Here is a 17,955-nt window from a genome sequence, read left to right as displayed (position 1 = left end):
GTGCGGTGTTCTGTGCCTGGCTGTGCGGTGTTCTGTGCCTGGCTGTGCGGTGTTCTGTGCCTGGCTGTGCGGTGTTCTGTGCCTGGCTGTGTGGTGTTCTGTGCCTGGCTGTGTGGTGTTCTGTTCCTGGCTGTGTGGTGTTCTGTTCCTGGCTGTGCGGTGTTCTGTGCCTGGCTGTGCGGTGTTCTGTGCCTGGCTGTGCGGTGTTCTGTGCCTGGCTGTGTGGTGTTCTGTTCCTGGCTGTGTGGTGTTCTGTGCCTGGCTGTGCGGTGTTCTGTGCCTGGCTGTGTGGTGTTCTGTGCCTGGCTGTGTGGTGTTCTGTTCCTGGCTGTGTGGTGTTCTGTTCCTGGCTGTGTGGTGTTCTGTGCCTGGCTGTGTTCTGTTCCTGGCTGTGTGGTGTTCTGTTCCTGGCTGTGTGGTGTTCTGTTCCTGGCTGTGTGGTGTTCTGTTCCTGGCTGTGTGGTGTTCTGTTCCTGGCTGTGTGGTGTTCTGTGCCTGGCTGTGCGGTGTTCTGTGCCTGGCTGTGTGGTGTTCTGTGCCTGGCTGTGTGGTGTTCTGTTCCTGGCTGTGTGGTGTTCTGTTCCTGGCTGTGTGGTGTTCTGTGCCTGGCTGTGTTCTGTTCCTGGCTGTGTGGTGTTCTGTTCCTGGCTGTGTGGTGTTCTGTTCCTGGCTGTGTGGTGTTCTGTTCCTGGCTGTGTGGTGTTCTGTTCCTGGCTGTGTGGTGTTCTGTTCCTGGCTGTGTGGTGTTCTGTTCCTGGCTGTGTGGTGTTCTGTGCCTGGCTGTGTGGTGTTCTGTGCCTGGCTGTGCGGTGTTCTGTTCCTGGCTGTGTGGTGTTCTGTTCCTGGCTGTGTGGTGTTCTGTGCCTGGCTGTGTGGTGTTCTGTGCCTGGCTGTGTTCTGTTCCTGGCTGTGTGGTGTTCTGTTCCTGGCTGTGTGGTGTTCTGTTCCTGGCTGTGTGGTGTTCTGTTCCTGGCTGTGTGGTGTTCTGTGCCTGGCTGTGTGGTGTTCTGTTCCTGGCTGTGTGGTGTTCTGTGCCTGGCTGTGTGGTGTTCTGTTCCTGGCTGTGTGGTGTTCTGTGCCTGGCTGTGTGGTGTTCTGTGCCTGGCTGTGTGGTGGTTAGCCTTCCCTGTAGCTCAGTTGGTAGAGCATGGTGTTTGCAACACCAGGGTTGTGGGTTCGATTCCCACGGGGGGCCAGCACAGAAAAAAATAATAATAATAATTGTATAAAATTGTATGAAATGTATGCATTCACTACTGTAAGTCGCTCTGGATAAGAGCGTCTGCTAAATGACGTAAATGTAATGTAAATGTTCTGTGCCTGGCTGTGTGGTGTTCTGAGCCTGGCTGTGTGGTGTTCTGTTCCTGGCTGTGTGGTGTTCTGTGCCTGGCTGTGTGGTGTTCTGTGCCTGGCTGTGTGGTGTTCTGTGCCTGGCTGTGTGGTGTTCTGTGCCTGGCTGTGTGGTGTTCTGTGCCTGGCTGTGTGGTGTTCTGTGCCTGGCTGTGTGGTGTTCTGTTCCTGGCTGTGTGGTGTTCTGTTCCTGGCTGTGTGGTGTTCTGTTCCTGGCTGTGTGGTGTTCTGTTCCTGGCTGTGTGGTGTTCTGTTCCTGGCTGTGTGGTGTTCTGTTCCTGGCTGTGTGGTGTTCTGTGTTCTGTTCCTGGCTGTGTGGTGTTCTGTTCCTGGCTGTGTGGTGTTCTGTTCCTGGCTGTGTGGTGTTCTGTGCCTGGCTGTGTGGTGTTCTGTGCCTGGCTGTGTGGTGTTCTGTGCCTGGCTGTGTGGTGTTCTGTGCCTGGCTGTGCGGTGTTCTGTGCCTGGCTGTGCGGTGTTCTGTGCCTGGCTGTGCGGTGTTCTGTGCCTGGCTGTGCGGTGTTCTGTGCCTGGCTGTGCGGTGTTCTGTGCCTGGCTGTGCGGTGTTCTGTGCCTGGCTGTGCGGTGTTCTGTGCCTGGCTGTGCGGTGTTCTGTTCCTGGCTGTGCGGTGTTCTGTGCCTGGCTGTGCGGTGTTCTGTTCCTGGCTGTGCGGTGTTCTGATCCTGGCTGTGCGGTGTTCTGTTCCTGGCTGTGCGGTGTTCTGTTCCTGGCTGTGCGGTGTTCTGTTCCTGGCTGTGTGGTGTTCTGTGCCTGGCTGTGCTAATTACAAACAAACACTAAAATGAGTTTCACCATTCTACCTACCAGAGATGACTTTACCACAATGCTGCCAGCAAATATGCCTTGGTGATATTTGCCATACAATGCAGCTGAAGTAACGTAGCTAGCTAACTATTTTATTGCTTATTGTGTAGTGGAGGATAAAAATAACTGTATGCCTATGTGTAGCTTTGATGCCAATCTGTGTTTGGACCCTACAACGGTTGGTATAAATATGAGTTCACAACAGTTGTTTTTAATTGTTTCCACCAGTTAATCATTAATCACCCAAAGAAATTTGACAAAATTACTGTTAAATGTCAATATTATAACGTCAATATTTGCTAGCTAGCTATGAACCTCAGCTATCATAGCCGGTTGTATTGAATTCAAGACACTCTGAAAGGCATCAATGAAGCCTATGGATTGAGTAGAATATAATATAACTTTATCGTCGTATATACAGGTAGTTATTACCATGCATGAGATCCCCACATTGTAGCCTGTACATTGAATATATTCACTGATCATGTACTCTATCTTGGCCAGTTCAGGTGTTAGCATGTACATCTTGGTGAGGCAAACTCAACATTTTTGTTGTAGATGCATGCCAGAAAAGCCACTACACAACACTAAACAATATATTAATTGAGCTATAACAGTGACAAACGGTGCCCACAAACTGTTATGGCCTACATAAAGCTGTCCCAACAGCAGAGCTTTCTTTTCAGCACCATGGAGTGAATCCTTACCACCGCTACACCTGGCTATCAGCTGAGCCTTGTCTGGCAGCTAAACAGTTCATTCAGCCTCATTTACTGCCTTTTAAAAAAACAAAGCTGATATGGCTGACTTGCTTAAATAAACATGGCTTCTACTGACTCCTTGTGGAACTCAATAAGAACCGCATTCTCCTTCAATAACAACGAACGCCGCAATGAGTTTAGACTTTTGAACCATAGACAAACATTATTACATTTAGGTTCAGTAAACTCATAACATTTGTTCTTATATCATTAAGTATAAGCAAGTGCAAGTAAATGAGCTGTGACTAAGTAGACCTAGTCGTTCAGCACTTTCAAAATGGACACCGACAGAAATTCACATAGTTCAGATAAATTCGGCATGTTGAGGCATTAACTTCACTTTTAGTCACCATACAGACAGACAGACAGACAGGCAGACAGACAGAGACACACAGTTGCCTACCATTGTAACAATTTTATTAGGCCTATATAGTCTAAAAAGGAAGGAAAATACAATCAGGAGGATCCACTTTTATACACAATCCAATATACCAATGCACGGACGGACGGACGGACAAACAGGCAGGCAGACAGACAGAGGGGCAGACAGGCAGGCAGACAAATCAACTGAAATTACATGGATCTATTACTGAACTGTCTGTTGAATGGGAAGAAACTGTTACTGGTAACCATAGTTACAGACCCCAACAATATACTGCATATAGAATACCCTCCTTGATGAGAAAAGCACACGAGCTAATTAAACTCAGCAAAAGAAACGTCCTCTCTCTGTCAACTGCGTTTATTTTCAGCAAACTTAACATGTGTACATTTTGTATGAACATAAGATTCAACAACTGAGACATAAACTGAACAAGTTCCACAGAAATTGAATAATGTGTCCCTGAACAAAGAGGGGGTCAAAATCAAAAGTAACAGTCAGTATCTGCTGTGGCCACCAGCTGCATTAAGTACTGCAGTGCATCTCCTCCTCATGGACTGCACCAGATTTGCCAGTTCTTGCTGTGAGATGTTACCCCACTCTTCCACCAAAGCACCTGCAAGTTCCCGGACATTTCTGGGGGGAATGACCCTAGCCCTCACCCTCCGATTCAACAGGTCCCAGACGTGCTCAATGGGATTGAGATCAGGGCTCTTCACTGGCTATGGCAGAACACTGAAATTCCTGTCTTGCAGGAAATCACGCACAGAATGAGTAGTATGGCTGGTGGCATTGTCATGCTGGAGGGTCATGTCAGAAAGGGTACCACATGAGGGAGGAGGATGTCTTCCCTGTAACGCACAGCGTTGAGATTGCCTGCAATGACAACAAGCTCAGTCCAATGATGCTGTGACACATCACCCAAGACCATGACGGACCCTCCACCTCCAAATCGATCCCGCTCCAGAGTACAGGCCTCGGTGTAACACTCATTCCTTCGACGATAAACGCAAATCCGAAACCATCACCCCTGGTGAGACAAAACCGCAACTCATCAGTGAAGAGCAGTTTTTGCCAGTCCTGTCTGGTCCAGCGACGGTGGGTTTGTGCCTGTAGGTGACGTTGTTGCCAGTGATGTCTGGTGAGGACCTGCCTTACAACAGGCCTACAAGCACTCAGTCCAGCCTCTCTCAGCCTATTGTGGACAGTCTGAGCACTGATGGAGGGATTGTGCGTTCCTGGTGTAACTCGGGCAGTTATTGTTCCCATCCTGTACACTTAATTATCAAGCCCAAGTGGAGCTCCTCAGTAACAGAGTAAAACTTCATTATCAAGCCCCAGTGTAACTCCTCAGTAGAGTAACACTTCATTATCAAGCCATAAATGGGCCCTTGGCCCTGTGGACAACAGGTAGAGTGGAGCAAATACCACATAACGACAAAGCAAAAGCTGTTTTTTAGAAATGCTTGCAAATTTATTACAAATAAAAAACTGAAATACCTTATTTACATAAGTATTCAGACCCTTTGGTATTTGATTAGGGTCCTCATTAGCTGTTGCAAAAGCAGCAGCTACTCTTCCTGGTGCATTTGCTATGCGACATAAGAGAGCAGAGTGTACACTACACAGAGAGAGAGAGAGAGAGAGAGACAGAGAGAGACACAGAGAGAGACAGAGAGAGAGAGAGAGAGAGCAGTGTACACTACAGAGAGAGAGAGAGAAAGCGCAGAGAGAGAAAGAGCAGTGTACACTAGAGAGAGAGAAAGCAGAGTGTACACTAGAGAGAGAGAGAGAGAGAGAGAGAGAGAGAGAGAAAACAGTGTACACTAGAGAGAAACTGACTACAACAGGTGATCACACCACATGTGTTCCCTGAGTCAGCATTTAGAGGTCAGGGGTCAAAGGTGTTAAAGGAAGAGCGGAAGTCTCTCTCCCAGTTCCTGTCCTTCTCCTCCCTCCTGCTCTCCTCCTTCATCCCCCTCCTCCCCCGCTCTCCCCGACCCTCCTTCCCCGTCCGTCTGACTGCCTGTGGGTCTTTAGGTTGGAAGTGTGTGATCTTAGGTCGGGGTGTGGGTCCGTACCCCAGGCCTCTACTGTCCCTCTTCAGGACGGTCCGGACCGGCTGTTTGTGACCCTCCCCCGCGGGCCCCAGCCCCCCCCCAGGGGTCCATCCGGAGCGCAGCATCATCTGGTAGGCGGGGGTGGAGGGGGGGAGGCAGTAGTGGGGAGGGGGAGCAGGGCGGGAGAGAGAGAACAGGTGGAGGGTGGAGGAGAGGTGCGTCTCTGGAGGAGAGGAGTAGTGGACACTGCAGACTGGACACCACTGGGTCTGATTCTGGGTGGACTGGTTATGATGGGTCTGGACTGCTGCTACCGCTGGGGGAGAACTGGGGGGGGGGGGGGGAGCAGAGAGAGAGAAGAGCAACAAGGGAGGAGAAAAATGAGTATCTCCTTGACAACAATCCTTCAATCTCAGGTCTTATTTCTACACTAGGACAGAGGTAGGAGAGCCTGTTCCTGGAGAGCCTCAGATACTGCAGGATGGTGTTCCAGCTAGGTACCACACCTGACCAACTGATCTAACTGATCAGTTCAGGGACTGTCTATAGTCACCACACCTGACCAACTGATCAGTTCAGGGACTGTCTATAGTCACCACACCTGACCAACTGATCAGTTCAGGGACTGTCTATAGTCACCACACCTGACCAACTGATCAGTTCAGGGACTGTCTATAGTCACCACACCTGACCAACTGATCAGTTCAGGGATTGTCTATAGTCACCACACCTGACCAACTGATCAGTTCAGGGACTGTCTATATTCACCACACCTGACCAACTGATCAGTTCAGGGACTGTCTATAGTCACCACACCTGACCAACTGATCAGTTCAGGGACTGTCTATATTCACCACACCTGACCAACTGGTCAGTTCAGGGACTGTCTATATTCACCACACCTGACCAACTGATCAGTTCACCTGGTCTTCCAGGTGGGTTAAATCAAACATGAAGTGGCTGTGTCAGTCTAGTATGGTCGACCACATGACAGACAGCCAGGGACTGTACTGTGTTCGCTAACCTGTGGTCAGTCAGTCACTAACCTGTGGTCAGTCAGTCAGTCAGTCAGTCACTAACCTGTGGTCAGTCAGTCAGTCAGTCACTAACCTGTGGTCGGTCAGTCAGTCACTAGCCTGTGGTCGGTCAATCAGTCAGTCAGTCAGTCACTAACCTGTGGTCGGTCAGTCAGTCAGTCAGTCAGTCATTAACCTGTGGTCAGTCAGTCAGTCAGTAACCTGTGGTCAGTCAGTCAGTCAGTCAGTAACCTGTGGTCAGTCAGTCAGTCGGTCACTAACCTGTGGTCAGTCAGTCAGTCGGTCACTAACCTGTGGTCCTGTGTCTCTCTCCTGTAATGGTTGTGTTGACCCCTCTGTCTCCCATGCCGGTCACCCGTCTCATGGTCACAGTCCTGCAGAGACCCGTAGTGGTCCAGTTCCTCTAGGACCCCGCTATGCCCTGCCATCCTAGCCAGCTCCCTGGCGTCCCGGCCCTGCGTGTCCACCACGCCCACCCACGCCGCCCCCTGCTGGAGGAGGAGCCTAACGACACCCCGCTGCCCTGCCGCCGCTGCACACATCACACCTGTCCACCACCAGCTGTCCTGGAGAGAGAGTCAGGGAGAGAAAGAGGAGATGGAGAGAGAGAGAGAGAGGGGGGGAGAGAGAGGAGATGGAGAGAGAGAGAGAGAGGGAGGGGGGAGAGAAAGAGGAGATGGAGAGAGAGAGAGAGAGGGGGGAGAGAAAGAGGAGATGGAGAGAGAGAGAGAGAGGGGGGGAGAGAGAGGAGATGGAGAGAGAGAGAGGGGGAGAGAAAGAGGAGATGGAGAGAGAGAGAGAGAGGGGGAGAGAAAGAGGAGATGGAGAGAGAGAGAGAGGGAGGGGGAGAGAAAGAGGAGATGGAGAGAGAGAGAGAGGGAGGGGGAGAGAAAGATGAGATGGAGAGAGAGAGAGAGAGAGGGAGAGAAAGATGAGATGGAGAGAGAGAGAGAGAGAGTCAGGGAGAGAAAGAGGAGATGGAGAGAGAGAGAGAGAGAGAGGGGGGAGAGAGAGGAGATGGAGAGAGAGAGAGGGGGAGAGAAAGAGGAGATGGAGAGAGAGAGAGAGAGAGGGGGGAGAGAAAGAGGAGATGGAGAGAGAGAGAGAGGGAGGGGGGAGAGAAAGAGGAGATGGAGAGAGAGAGAGAGGGAGGGGGAGAGAAAGATGAGATGGAGAGAGAGAGGAGATGGAGAGAGAGAGAGAGGGAGAGAAAGAGGAGATGGAGAGAGAGAGGAGATGGAGAGAAAGAGGAGATGGAGTGAGAGAGAGAGAGAGAGGGGGAGAGAAAGAGGAGATGGAGAGAGAGAGAGAGAGAGAGGGGGAGAGAAAGAGGAGATGGAGAGAGAGAGAGGGGGAGAGAAAGAGGAGATGGAGAGAGAGAGAGAGAGGGGGAGAGAAAGAGGAGATGGAGAGAGAGAGAGAGAGAGGGGGAGAGAAAGAGGAGATGGAGAGAGAGAGAGAGAGAGAGGGGGAGAGAAAGAGGAGATGAGAGAGAGAGAGGGGGAGAGAAAGAGGAGATGGAGAGAGAGAGAGAGAGAGGGGGAGAGAAAGAGGAGATGGAGAGAGAGAGAGGGGGAGAGAAAGAGGAGATGGAGAGAGAGAGAGAGGGGGAGAGAAAGACATTAAGAAGAATGTATAGAGAACATTTTGGTCATGTAGCAGACACTCCTCAGTAAAGCAGTGTTAGTATGAGAAGACAACCGGTGTTAAAGACGAGCGCAACGGGAAGGAGGTTGGTTCTAGGGCAACGGGAAGGAGGTTGGTTCTAGAGCAACGGGAAGGAGGTTGGTTCTAGGGCAACGGGAAGGAGGTTGGTTCGAGGGCAACGGGAAGGAGGTTGGTTCTAGCGCAACGGGAAGGAGGTTGGTTCGAGGGCAACGGGAAGGAGGTTGGTTCTAGCGCAACGGGAAGGAGGTTGGTTCGAGGGCAACGGGAAGGAGGTTGGTTCTAGCGCAACGGGAAGGAGGTTGGTTCTAGCGCAACGGGAAGGAGGTTGGTTCGAGGGCAACGGGAAGGAGGTTGGTTCTAGGGCAACGGGAAGGAGGTTGGTTCGAGGGCAACGGGAAGGAGGTTGGTTCTAGGGCAACGGGAAGGAGGTTGGTTCGAGGGCAACGGGAAGGAGGTTGGTTCTAGGGCAACGGGAAGGAGGTTGGTTCGAGGGCAACGGGAAGGAGGTTGGTTCTAGGGCAACGGGAAGGAGGTTGGTTCTAGGGCAACGGGAAGGAGGTTGGTTCTAGCGCAACGGGAAGGAGGTTGGTTCTAGCGCAACGGGAAGGAGGTTGGTTCGAGGGCAACGGGAAGGAGGTTGGTTCTAGGGCAACGGGAAGGAGGTTGGTTCTAGCGCAACGGGAAGGAGGTTGGTTCTAGCGCAACGGGAAGGAGGTTGGTTCGAGGGCAACGGGAAGGAGGTTGGTTCTAGGGCAACGGGAAGGAGGTTGGTTCTAGCGCGACGGGAAGGAGGTTGGTTCGAGGGCAACGGGAAGGAGGTTGGTTTGAGGGCAACGGGAAGGAGGTTGGTTCGAGGGCAACGGGAAGGAGGTTGGTTCGGGGCAACGGGAAGGAGGTTGGTTCTAGGGCAACGGGAAGGAGGTTGGTTCTAGGGCAACGGAAGGAGGTTGGTTCTAGGGCAACGGGAAGGAGGTTGGTTCTAGGGCAACGGAAGGAGGTTGGTTCGAGGGCAACGGGAAGGAGGTTGGTTCTAGGGCAACGGGAAGGAGGGTTGGTTCTAGGGCAACGGGAAGGAGGTTGGTTCTAGGGCAACGGGAAGGAGGTTGGTTCTAGGGCAACGGGAAGGAGGTTGGTTCTAGGGCAACGGGAAGGAGGTTGGTTCGAGGGCAACGGGAAGGTAGGTTGGTTCTAGGGCAACGGGGAAGGGAGGTTGGTTCTAGCGCAACGGGAAGGAGGTTGGTTCGAGGGCAACGGGAAGGAGGTTGGTTCTAGGGCAACGGGAAGGAGGTTGGTTCTAGCGCAACGGGAAGGAGGTTGGTTCGAGGGCAACGGGAAGGAGGTTGGTTCGAGGGCAACGGGAAGGAGGTTGGTTCGAGGGCAACGGGAAGGAGGTTGGTTCTAGGGCAACGGGAAGGAGGTTGGTTCTAGGGCAACGGGAAGGAGGTTGGTTCGAGGGCAACGGGAAGGAGGTTGGTTCGAGGGCAACGGGAAGGAGGTTGGTTCTAGGGCAACGGGAAGGAGGTTGGTTCTAGGGCAACGGGAAGGAGGTTGGTTCTAGGGCAACGGGAAGGAGGTTGGTTCTAGGGCAACGGGAAGGAGGTTGGTTCTAGGGCAACGGGAAGGAGGTTGGTTCGAGGGCAACGGGAAGGAGGTTGGTTCTAGCGCAACGGGAAGGAGGTTGGTTCTAGCGCAACGGGAAGGAGGTTGGTTCGAGGGCAACGGGAAGGAGGTTGGTTCTAGCGCAACGGGAAGGAGGTTGGTTCTAGCGCAACGGGAAGGAGGTTGGTTCTAGCGCAACGGGAAGGAGGTTGGTTCGAGGGCAACGGGAAGGAGGTTGGTTCTAGCGCAACGGGAAGGAGGTTGGTTCTAGCGCAACGGGAAGGAGGTTGGTTCGAGGGCAACGGGAAGGAGGTTGGTTCTAGCGCAACGGGAAGGAGGTTGGTTCGAGGGCAACGGGAAGGAGGTTGGTTCGAGGGCACGGGAAGGAGGTTGGTTCGAGGGCAACGGGAAGGAGGTTGGTTCGAGGGCAACGGGAAGGAGGTTGGTTCGAGGGCAACGGGAAGGAGGTTGGGTCGAGGCAACGGGAAGGAGGTTGGTTCGAGGGCAACGGGAAGGAGGTTGGTTCGAGGGCAACGGGAAGGAGGTTGGTTCGAGGGCAACGGGAAGGAGGTTGGTTCGAGGGCAACGGGAAGGAGGTTGGTTCGAGGGCAACGGGAAGGAGGTTGGTTCGAGGGCAACGGGAAGGAGGTTGGTTAGGCAACGGGAAGGAGGTTGGTTCGAGGGCAACGGGAAGGAGGTTGGTTCTAGGGCAACGGGAAGGAGGTTGGTTCTAGCGCAACGGGAAGGAGGTTGGTTCGAGGGCAACGGGAAGGAGGTTGGTTCGAGGGCAACGGGAAGGAGGTTGGTTCGAGGGCAACGGGAAGGAGGTTGGTTCGAGGGCAACGGGAAGGAGGTTGGTTCGAGGGCAACGGGAAGGAGGTTGGTTCGAGGGCAACGGGAAGGAGGTTGGTTCGAGGGCAACGGGAAGGAGGTTGGTTCGAGGGCAACGGGAAGGAGGTTGGTTCGAGGGCAACGGGAAGGAGGTTGGTTCGAGGGCAACGGGAAGGAGGTTGGTTCGAGGGCAACGGGAAGGAGGTTGGTTCTAGGGCAACGGGAAGGAGGTTGGTTCGAGGGCAACGGGAAGGAGGTTGGTTCGAGGGCAACGGGAAGGAGGTTGGTTCGAGGGCAACGGGAAGGAGGTTGGTTCTAGCGCAACGGGAAGGAGGTTGGTTCGAGGGCAACGGGAAGGAGGTTGGTTCGGGCGCAACGGGAAGGAGGTTGGTTCGAGGGCAACGGGAAGGAGGTTGGTTCGAGGGCAACGGGAAGGAGGTTGGTTCTAGCGCAACGGGAAGGAGGTTGGTTCGAGGGCAACGGGAAGGAGGTTGGTTCTAGGGCAACGGGAAGGAGGTTGGTTCGAGGGCAACGGGAAGGAGGTTGGTTCTAGCGCAACGGGAAGGAGGTTGGTTCTAGCGCAACGGGAAGGAGGTTGGTTCGAGGGCAACGGGAAGGAGGTTGGTTCTAGCGCAACGGGAAGGAGGTTGGTTCGAGCGCAACGGGAAGGAGGTTGGTTCGAGCGCAACGGGAAGGAGGTTGGTTCGGGCAACGGGAAGGAGGTTGGTTCGAGCGCAACGGGAAGGAGGTTGGTTCGAGCGCAACGGGAAGGAGGTTGGTTCGAGGGCAACGGGAAGGAGGTTGGTTCGAGGGCAACGGGAAGGAGGTTGGTTCGAGGGCAACGGGAAGGAGGTTGGTTCGAGGGCAACGGGAAGGAGGTTGGTTCGAGGGCAACGGGAAGGAGGTTGGTTCGAGGGCAACGGGAAGGAGGTTGGTTCGAGGGCAACGGGAAGGAGGTTGGTTCGAGGGCAACGGGAAGGAGGTTGGTTCGAGGGCAACGGGAAGGAGGTTGGTTCGAGGGCAACGGGAAGGAGGTTGGTTCTAGCGCAACGGGAAGGAGGTTGGTTCGAGGGCAACGGGAAGGAGGTTGGTTCTAGGGCAACGGGAAGGAGGTTGGTTCGAGGGCAACGGGAAGGAGGTTGGTTCGAGGGCAACGGGAAGGAGGTTGGTTCTAGCGCAACGGGAAGGAGGTTGGTTCGAGGGCAACGGGAAGGAGGTTGGTTCGAGGGCAACGGGAAGGAGGTTGGTTCGAGGGCAACGGGAAGGAGGTTGGTTCGAGGGCAACGGGAAGGAGGTTGGTTCGAGGGCAACGGGAAGGAGGTTGGTTACGGCAGGAGGTAGGGTTAGGAGGGCAACGGGAAGGAGTTGGTTCGAGGGCAACGGGAAGGAGGTTGGTTCGAGGGGCAACGGGAAGGAGGTTGGTTCGAGGGCAACGGGAAGGAGGGGTTGGTTCGAGGGCAACGGAAGGAGGTTGGTTCGAGCGCAACGGGAAGGAGGTGGTTCCGAGGGCACACGGGAAGGAGGTTGGTTCGAGGGCAACGGAAGGAGGTGGTTCGAGGGCAACGGGAAGGAGGTTGGTTCGAGGGCAACGGGAAGGAGGTTGGTTCTAGGCAACGGGGAAGGAGGTTGGTTCGAGGGCCAACGGGAAAGAGGTTGGTTCGAGCGCAACGGGAAAGAGTTGGTTCGAGGGAAACGGGAAGGAGGTTGGTTCGGGGAACGGAAGGAGGTTGGTTCGAGGGCAACGGGAAGGAGGTTGGTCGAGGGCAACGGGAGAAGGAGGTTGGTTCGAGGGCAACGGAAGGAGGTGGTTCGAGGGCAACGGGAAGAAGGAGGTTGGTTCGAGGGCAACGGGAAGGAGGTTGGTTCTGAGGGCAACGGAAGGAGGTTGGTTCAGAGGGCAACGGAAGGAGGTTGGTTCGGAGGGCAACGGGTAAGGAGGTTGGTTCTAGCGGAACGGAAGGAGGTTGGTTCGAGGGCAACGGGAAGGAGGTTGGTTCGAGGGCAACGGGAAGGAGGTTGGTTCGAGCGGCAACGGGAAGAGGTTGGTTCGAGGGCACACGGGAAGGAGGTTGGTTCGAGGGGCAACGGGAAGGAGGTTGGTTCGAGGGCCAACGGAAGTGATGGTTGGTTCGAGGGCACGGGGAAGGAGGTTGTGTTCGAGGGCAACGGGAGGCGGTTGGTTCTGAGGGCAACGGGAAGAGGGTTGGTTCGAGGGCAACGGGAAGGAGGTTGGTTCGAGGGCAACGGGAAGGAGGGTGGTTCGAGGGCAACGGGAAGGAGGTTGGTTCGAGGGCAACGGGAAAGGAGGTTGGTTCGAGGGCAACGGGAAGAGGTTGGTTCGAGGGCAACGGGAAGGAGGTTGGTTCGAGGGCAACGGGAAGGAGGTTGGTCGAGGGCAACGGGAAGGAGGTTGGTTCGAGGGCAACGGGGAAGGAGGTTGGTTCGAGGGGCAACGGGAAGGAGGTTGGTTCGAGGGGCAAACGGGAAGGAGGTTGGTTCGAGGGCAACGGGAAGGAGGTTGGGTTCGAGGGCAACGGGAAAGGGGTTGGTTCGAGGGCAACGGGAAGGAGGTTGGTTCGGGGCAACGGGAAGGAGGTTGGTTCGAGGGCAACGGGAAGGAGGTTGGTTCGAGGGCAACGGGAAGGAGGTTGGTTCGAGGCAACGGGAAGGAGGTTGGTTGGTTCGAGGGCAACGGGAAGGAGGTTGGTTCGAGGGCAACGGGAAGGAGGTTGGTCGAGGGCAACGGGAAGGAGGTTGGTTCGAGGGCAACGGGAAGGAGGTTTGGTTCGAGGGCAACGGGAAGGAGGTTGGTTCGAGGGCAACGGGAAGGAGGTTGGTTCGAGGGCAACGGGAAGGAGGTTGGTTCGAGGGCAACGGGAAGGAGGTTGGTTCGAGGGCAACGGGAAGGAGGTTGGTTCGAGGGCAACGGGAAGGAGGTTGGTTCGAGGGCAACGGGAAGGAGGTTGGTTCTAAGGGCAACGGGAGGAGGTTGGTTCGAGGGCAACGGGAAGGAGGTTGGTTCGAGGGCAACGGGAAGGAGGTTGGTTCGAGGGCAACGGGAAGGAGGTTGGTTCGAGGGCAACGGGAAGGAGGTTGGTTCGAGGGCAACGGGAAGGAGGTTGGTTCGAGGGCAAAGGGAAGGAGGTTGGTTCGAGGGCAACGGGAAGGAGGTTGGTTCGAGGGCAACGGTAAACTTGGAGGTTGGTTCGAGGCAACGGGAAGGAGGTTGGTTCGAGGGCAACGGGAAGGAGGTTGGTTCGAGGGCAACGGGAAGGAGGTTGGTTCGAGGGCACGGGAAGGAGGTTGGGTTCGAGGGCAACGGGAAGGAGGTTGGTTCGAGGGCAACGGGAAAGGAAGGTTGGTTCGAGGGCAACGGGAAGGAGGTTGGTTCGAGGGCAACGGGAAAGGAGGTTGGTTTCGAGGGCAACGGGAGGAGGTTGGTTCGAGGGCACGGGAAGGAGGTTGGTTCGAGGGCAACGGGAAGGAGGTTGGTTCGAGGGCAACGGGAAGGAGGTTGGTTCGAGGGCAACGGGAAGGAGGTTGGTTCGAGGGCAACGGGAAGGAGGTTGGTTCGAGGGCAACGGGAAGGAGGTTGGTTCGAGGGCAACGGGAAGGAGGTTGGTTCGAGGGCAACGGGAAGGAGGTTGGTTCGAGGGCAACGGGAAAGAGGTTGGTTCGAGGGCAACGGGAAGGAGGTTGGTTCGAGGGCCAACGGGAAAGAGGTGGTTCGAGGGCAACGGGGAAGAGGTTGGTTCGAGGGCCAACGGGAAAGAGGTTGGTTCGGGGCAACGGGAAGAGGTTGGTTCGAGGGCAACGGGAAGGAGGTTGGTTCGAGGGCAACGGGAAGGAGGTTGGTTCGAGGGCAACGGGAAGGAGGTTGGTTCGAGGGCAACGGGAAGGAGGTTGGTTCGAGGGCAACGGGAAGGAGGTTGGTTCGAGGGCAACGGGAAGGAGGTTGGTTCGAGGGCAACGGGAAGGAGGTTGGTTCGAGGGGCAACGGGAAGGAGGTTGGTTCGAGGGCACCGGGGTTCGGGAAGGAGGTTGGTTCGAGGGCAACGGGAAGGAGGTTGGTTCGAGGGCAACGGGAAAGAGGTTGGTTCGAGGGCAACGGGAAAGAGGTTGGTTCGAGGGCAACGGGAAAGAGGTTGGTTCGAGGGCAACGGGAAAGAGGTTGGTTCGAGGGCAACGGGGAGGAGGTTGGTTCGAGGGCAACGGGAAGGAGGTTGGTTCGAGGGCAACGGGAAGGAGGTTGGTTCGAGGGCAACGGGAAGGAGGTTGGTTCGAGGGCAACGGGAAGGAGGTTGGTTCGAGGGCATGTTAGCGTTTTAAAGGGAAACAGGACTGAAGGCAAAAAGTTTGCGGTAGGTTGTTCCAATAAATAAAATAAAAAACTTGAAACCTGATATATTTTCACTTGACATACTCCACCAAACAATAAACACATCTTAAGAGTTTTGAAAATGTTGTCATGGAGCTTTTAAATTGAACCTGGCAAACAGATGCATTTAGAACAATGCATTTGATTATTATTAAATTGAATACAAACCGTGAATCCAGTACTTGTACTACTGGCATCCTTATGTAGTGAGTTTGGCTCCTCCTGATGAGGTAGTCCTGCCTGGGACTTCAAAAATAATCAGGGTCACCCTTGGGCCAAAGAGGGAAATTCTTCTTGTTCAAATGGTCAGAACACTGAGGTGATTTGATTAAACTGCCCCAGGTTGAACCGGGCTATGGTCTAATGGTCAGGACACTGAGGTGATTTGATTAAACTGCCCCAGGTTGAACCGGGCTATGGTCTAATGGTCAGGACACTGAGGTGATTTGATTAAACATAGCCCGGTTCAACCTGGGGCAGGTCTAATGGTCAGGACACTGAGGTGATTTGATTAAACTGCCCCAGGTTGAACCGGGGCTATGGTCTGTTGCGTGACTGGGTGAAACCGGTGAGGGAGGTGCGCCCTGCTCAAATAGAACAGTAATCTTAAAATATATGTAAGACACTTAGGAGGCTGCTGAGGAGAGAATGGCTCATAATAATGGCCGGAATGGAGCAAATGGAGTGGCATCCAACACATGGAAACCATGGAAACCATGTGTTTGATGTATTTTCTAACATTCCACTGATTCCGCTCCAGCCTTTACCACAAGCCCGTTCTCCCTAATTAAGGAGCCACCAACTTCCTGAGGTAAGAATACTCCATTTTCAAGCAAATAAACCCTTTTTATCAAAAACCCCACTTTAGCATGTGAAAACACAGCATCCTACTCATTAGTCTAGTCTACATGCTTCACCTAGGTCACTTTTGTTTTGAGCCATCTTCCCCGTGGGCTTTGAACGGGGCACCTGGCTCACACCCGGGAAGCAGCCCGGTGATAAAAACGAAAATCACTTTTCACACCGCCAACCCGGTCTAATAATCCAATCTCCTACTTGGTTTCTCCCCGCGGGAGACCCAGGTTCAGATCCCTCCTGTTACCTACCTGGAAGTTGACATCCACCCCCCGGGACAGCAGGCCTCTCACCCCAGACAGGTTACCTTCCTGGGCACAACGCAGCAGTCTTAGCCCCTCCAGCTCCGTGGTAGCACTGGTGGTGCTAGCCTGCTGCCTGCTAGCCTGTGGGAAAGAGTACTTTAGTTACATTTCAGTCAATCAGCAGATGCTTGACTGATGCATCTGGAGTGTGCAAAGCTGTCAAGGCAAAGGGTGGCTACTTTGAAGAAACTCAAATATAAAATATATTTTGATTTGTTTAACACTTCTTTGGTTACTACATGATTCCATGTGTCTTATTTCATAGTGTTGATGTATTCAATAGTATTCTACAATGTAGAGAATAGTACAAATTAAGAAAAACCCTGGAATGAGTAGGTGTCAACTTTTGACTGGTACTGTGTATATATACTGATGAAATACTTTATTTTTAAATCATACATGTCATGATCATAGATGATGTAGCTACTAGGGTATATTTGTTGTGTTTGTGGTACCTGGACGTGCTGCCCTGCTCTTCCCCTCCGGTTCTCTCTCGCCCTCTGCTCCATTCCTCGTCTCTCCCCTCCATCCCCCTCTTCTATGAGGCTTTGATAGAAGCGCCGTGCCTCCTCTCCTCCGAGGGTGCTGGGTTGAGGTCCGGTGGCTGCGCCTGCGTTCCCCGACCACAGCAGCTCTTCCTCTCGGGCCGGGGTGAAGTAGCTTAGCGAACTCATGGCTGGGCCAGTTGGTCGGCGGCGCCGGAATAGCTAGCTGACCGCTAGACAGGCTAGGCGACACTAACGTTACAGTCACCTAAAACACAGCTGACCAGTCGAATAGTGATTAGATGTGTGTAAACGAGGTAACTGACGTTCGTTAATCACTTTTCTGGAGTCTGGAAATGTCGGTCTAGATTATTTTCTTTACACAGCCAGTTAACTACAGTGGCTAACTCAATGACTAGTCTAATTCCTCCACAATAGTGTTACTTTTAGTTAGTAGCTAAGGGTAGTTAGCTAGCCTCAACCAAATATATTGTCTGTGCCTCAACGCTCGGTCGTAAAGGCTAACAGTTAGCTAACGTTAGCTAGCTGGCTGGGACTCATCAAACAGAATTAGCTATGGGCAGCTAGCAAGCTAGCACACTGATTTTAACGTTAGGTCCCTGGATATTTAACAAAAAGTTATATATATAATCAAGAGTTCTCAAATGTAAATAAATTTAAAAAATGCTAGCAAAATAGTTAGTTCACTACCTGAGGTAAAGTAGCGTGCCTCCATCTCTGTTGTTGATGGAGTGCGGCGTCATGTCCACTATTTTCTACGTCACGCATATAGCCCACGTCACCCTTCTGCTGACTGGAGTTGGTAACGCAGCAAAATCATTTTAGGACACATTTTACATTACTTCAGTCAAACAAAATAAGCACATAGGTCTATAGCGCGCCTAAATGGTGTACCAGTCGATATGAAATATTGGTGTTCCACATTTTATTGATATTCAGACCAAAATATGTTGCATTAATCAAATAATTTTTATACTGAACAAAAATATAAATGCAACATGCAAACATGTCAACGATTTTACTGAGTTACAGTTCATATAAGGAAATCAGTCAATTTAAATAAATTCATTAGGGCCTAATCTATGGATTTCACTGGGGTATCAGGCCCATCCAATCAGAATGAGTTTTTCCCCACAAAAGGGATTTATTATAGGCAGAAATAGTCCTCAATTTCATCAATTGTCCGGGTGACTGGTCTCTGACGATCCCGCAGGTGAAGAAGCCGTATGTGGAGATTCTGGGCTGGCGTGGTTACACGTGGTCTACGGGTGTGAGGCCAGTTGGATGTACTGCCAAATTCTCTAAAACGACCCAGCACAAGGTGAACCTGTGTAATGATCATGCTGTTTAATCAGCTTCTTAATATGCCACACCTATCAGGTGGATGGATTATTTTAGCA

General features: G+C 53.1%; 1 protein-coding gene across 2 annotated transcripts; it reads right to left on the bottom strand.

The window, feature by feature from the left end:
* Window positions 1-5,105: 5,105 nt before the first annotated feature.
* LOC115178671 (G patch domain and ankyrin repeat-containing protein 1) lies at window positions 5,106-17,292 on the bottom strand. Of its 2 annotated transcripts, XM_029739942.1 has the most exons (5): window positions 17,246-17,292; window positions 16,505-16,813; window positions 15,996-16,130; window positions 6,705-6,979; window positions 5,106-5,703 (listed from the first exon to the last, which is right to left on the bottom strand). In XM_029739942.1, the coding sequence occupies exons 2-5, from the start codon at window positions 16,721-16,723 to the stop codon at window positions 5,208-5,210; spliced, it is 1,125 nt and encodes a 374-aa protein (XP_029595802.1). In that variant the 5' UTR covers window positions 16,724-16,813; window positions 17,246-17,292; the 3' UTR covers window positions 5,106-5,207. The 2 variants fall into 2 exon arrangements, with proteins under 2 accessions (XP_029595802.1, XP_029595803.1); XM_029739943.1 differs by lacking the exon at window positions 17,246-17,292 and having other exon boundaries at window positions 16,505-17,221.
* Window positions 17,293-17,955: the final 663 nt, after the last annotated feature.

The sequence above is a fragment of the Salmo trutta genome, chromosome 38 (assembly GCF_901001165.1).
Source record: "Salmo trutta chromosome 38, fSalTru1.1, whole genome shotgun sequence".
Lineage (NCBI taxonomy): Eukaryota > Metazoa > Chordata > Actinopteri > Salmoniformes > Salmonidae > Salmo > Salmo trutta.
The sequence above is the reverse complement of the archived record's forward strand: the minus strand, read 5'-3'. Positions and strand labels throughout refer to the sequence as shown.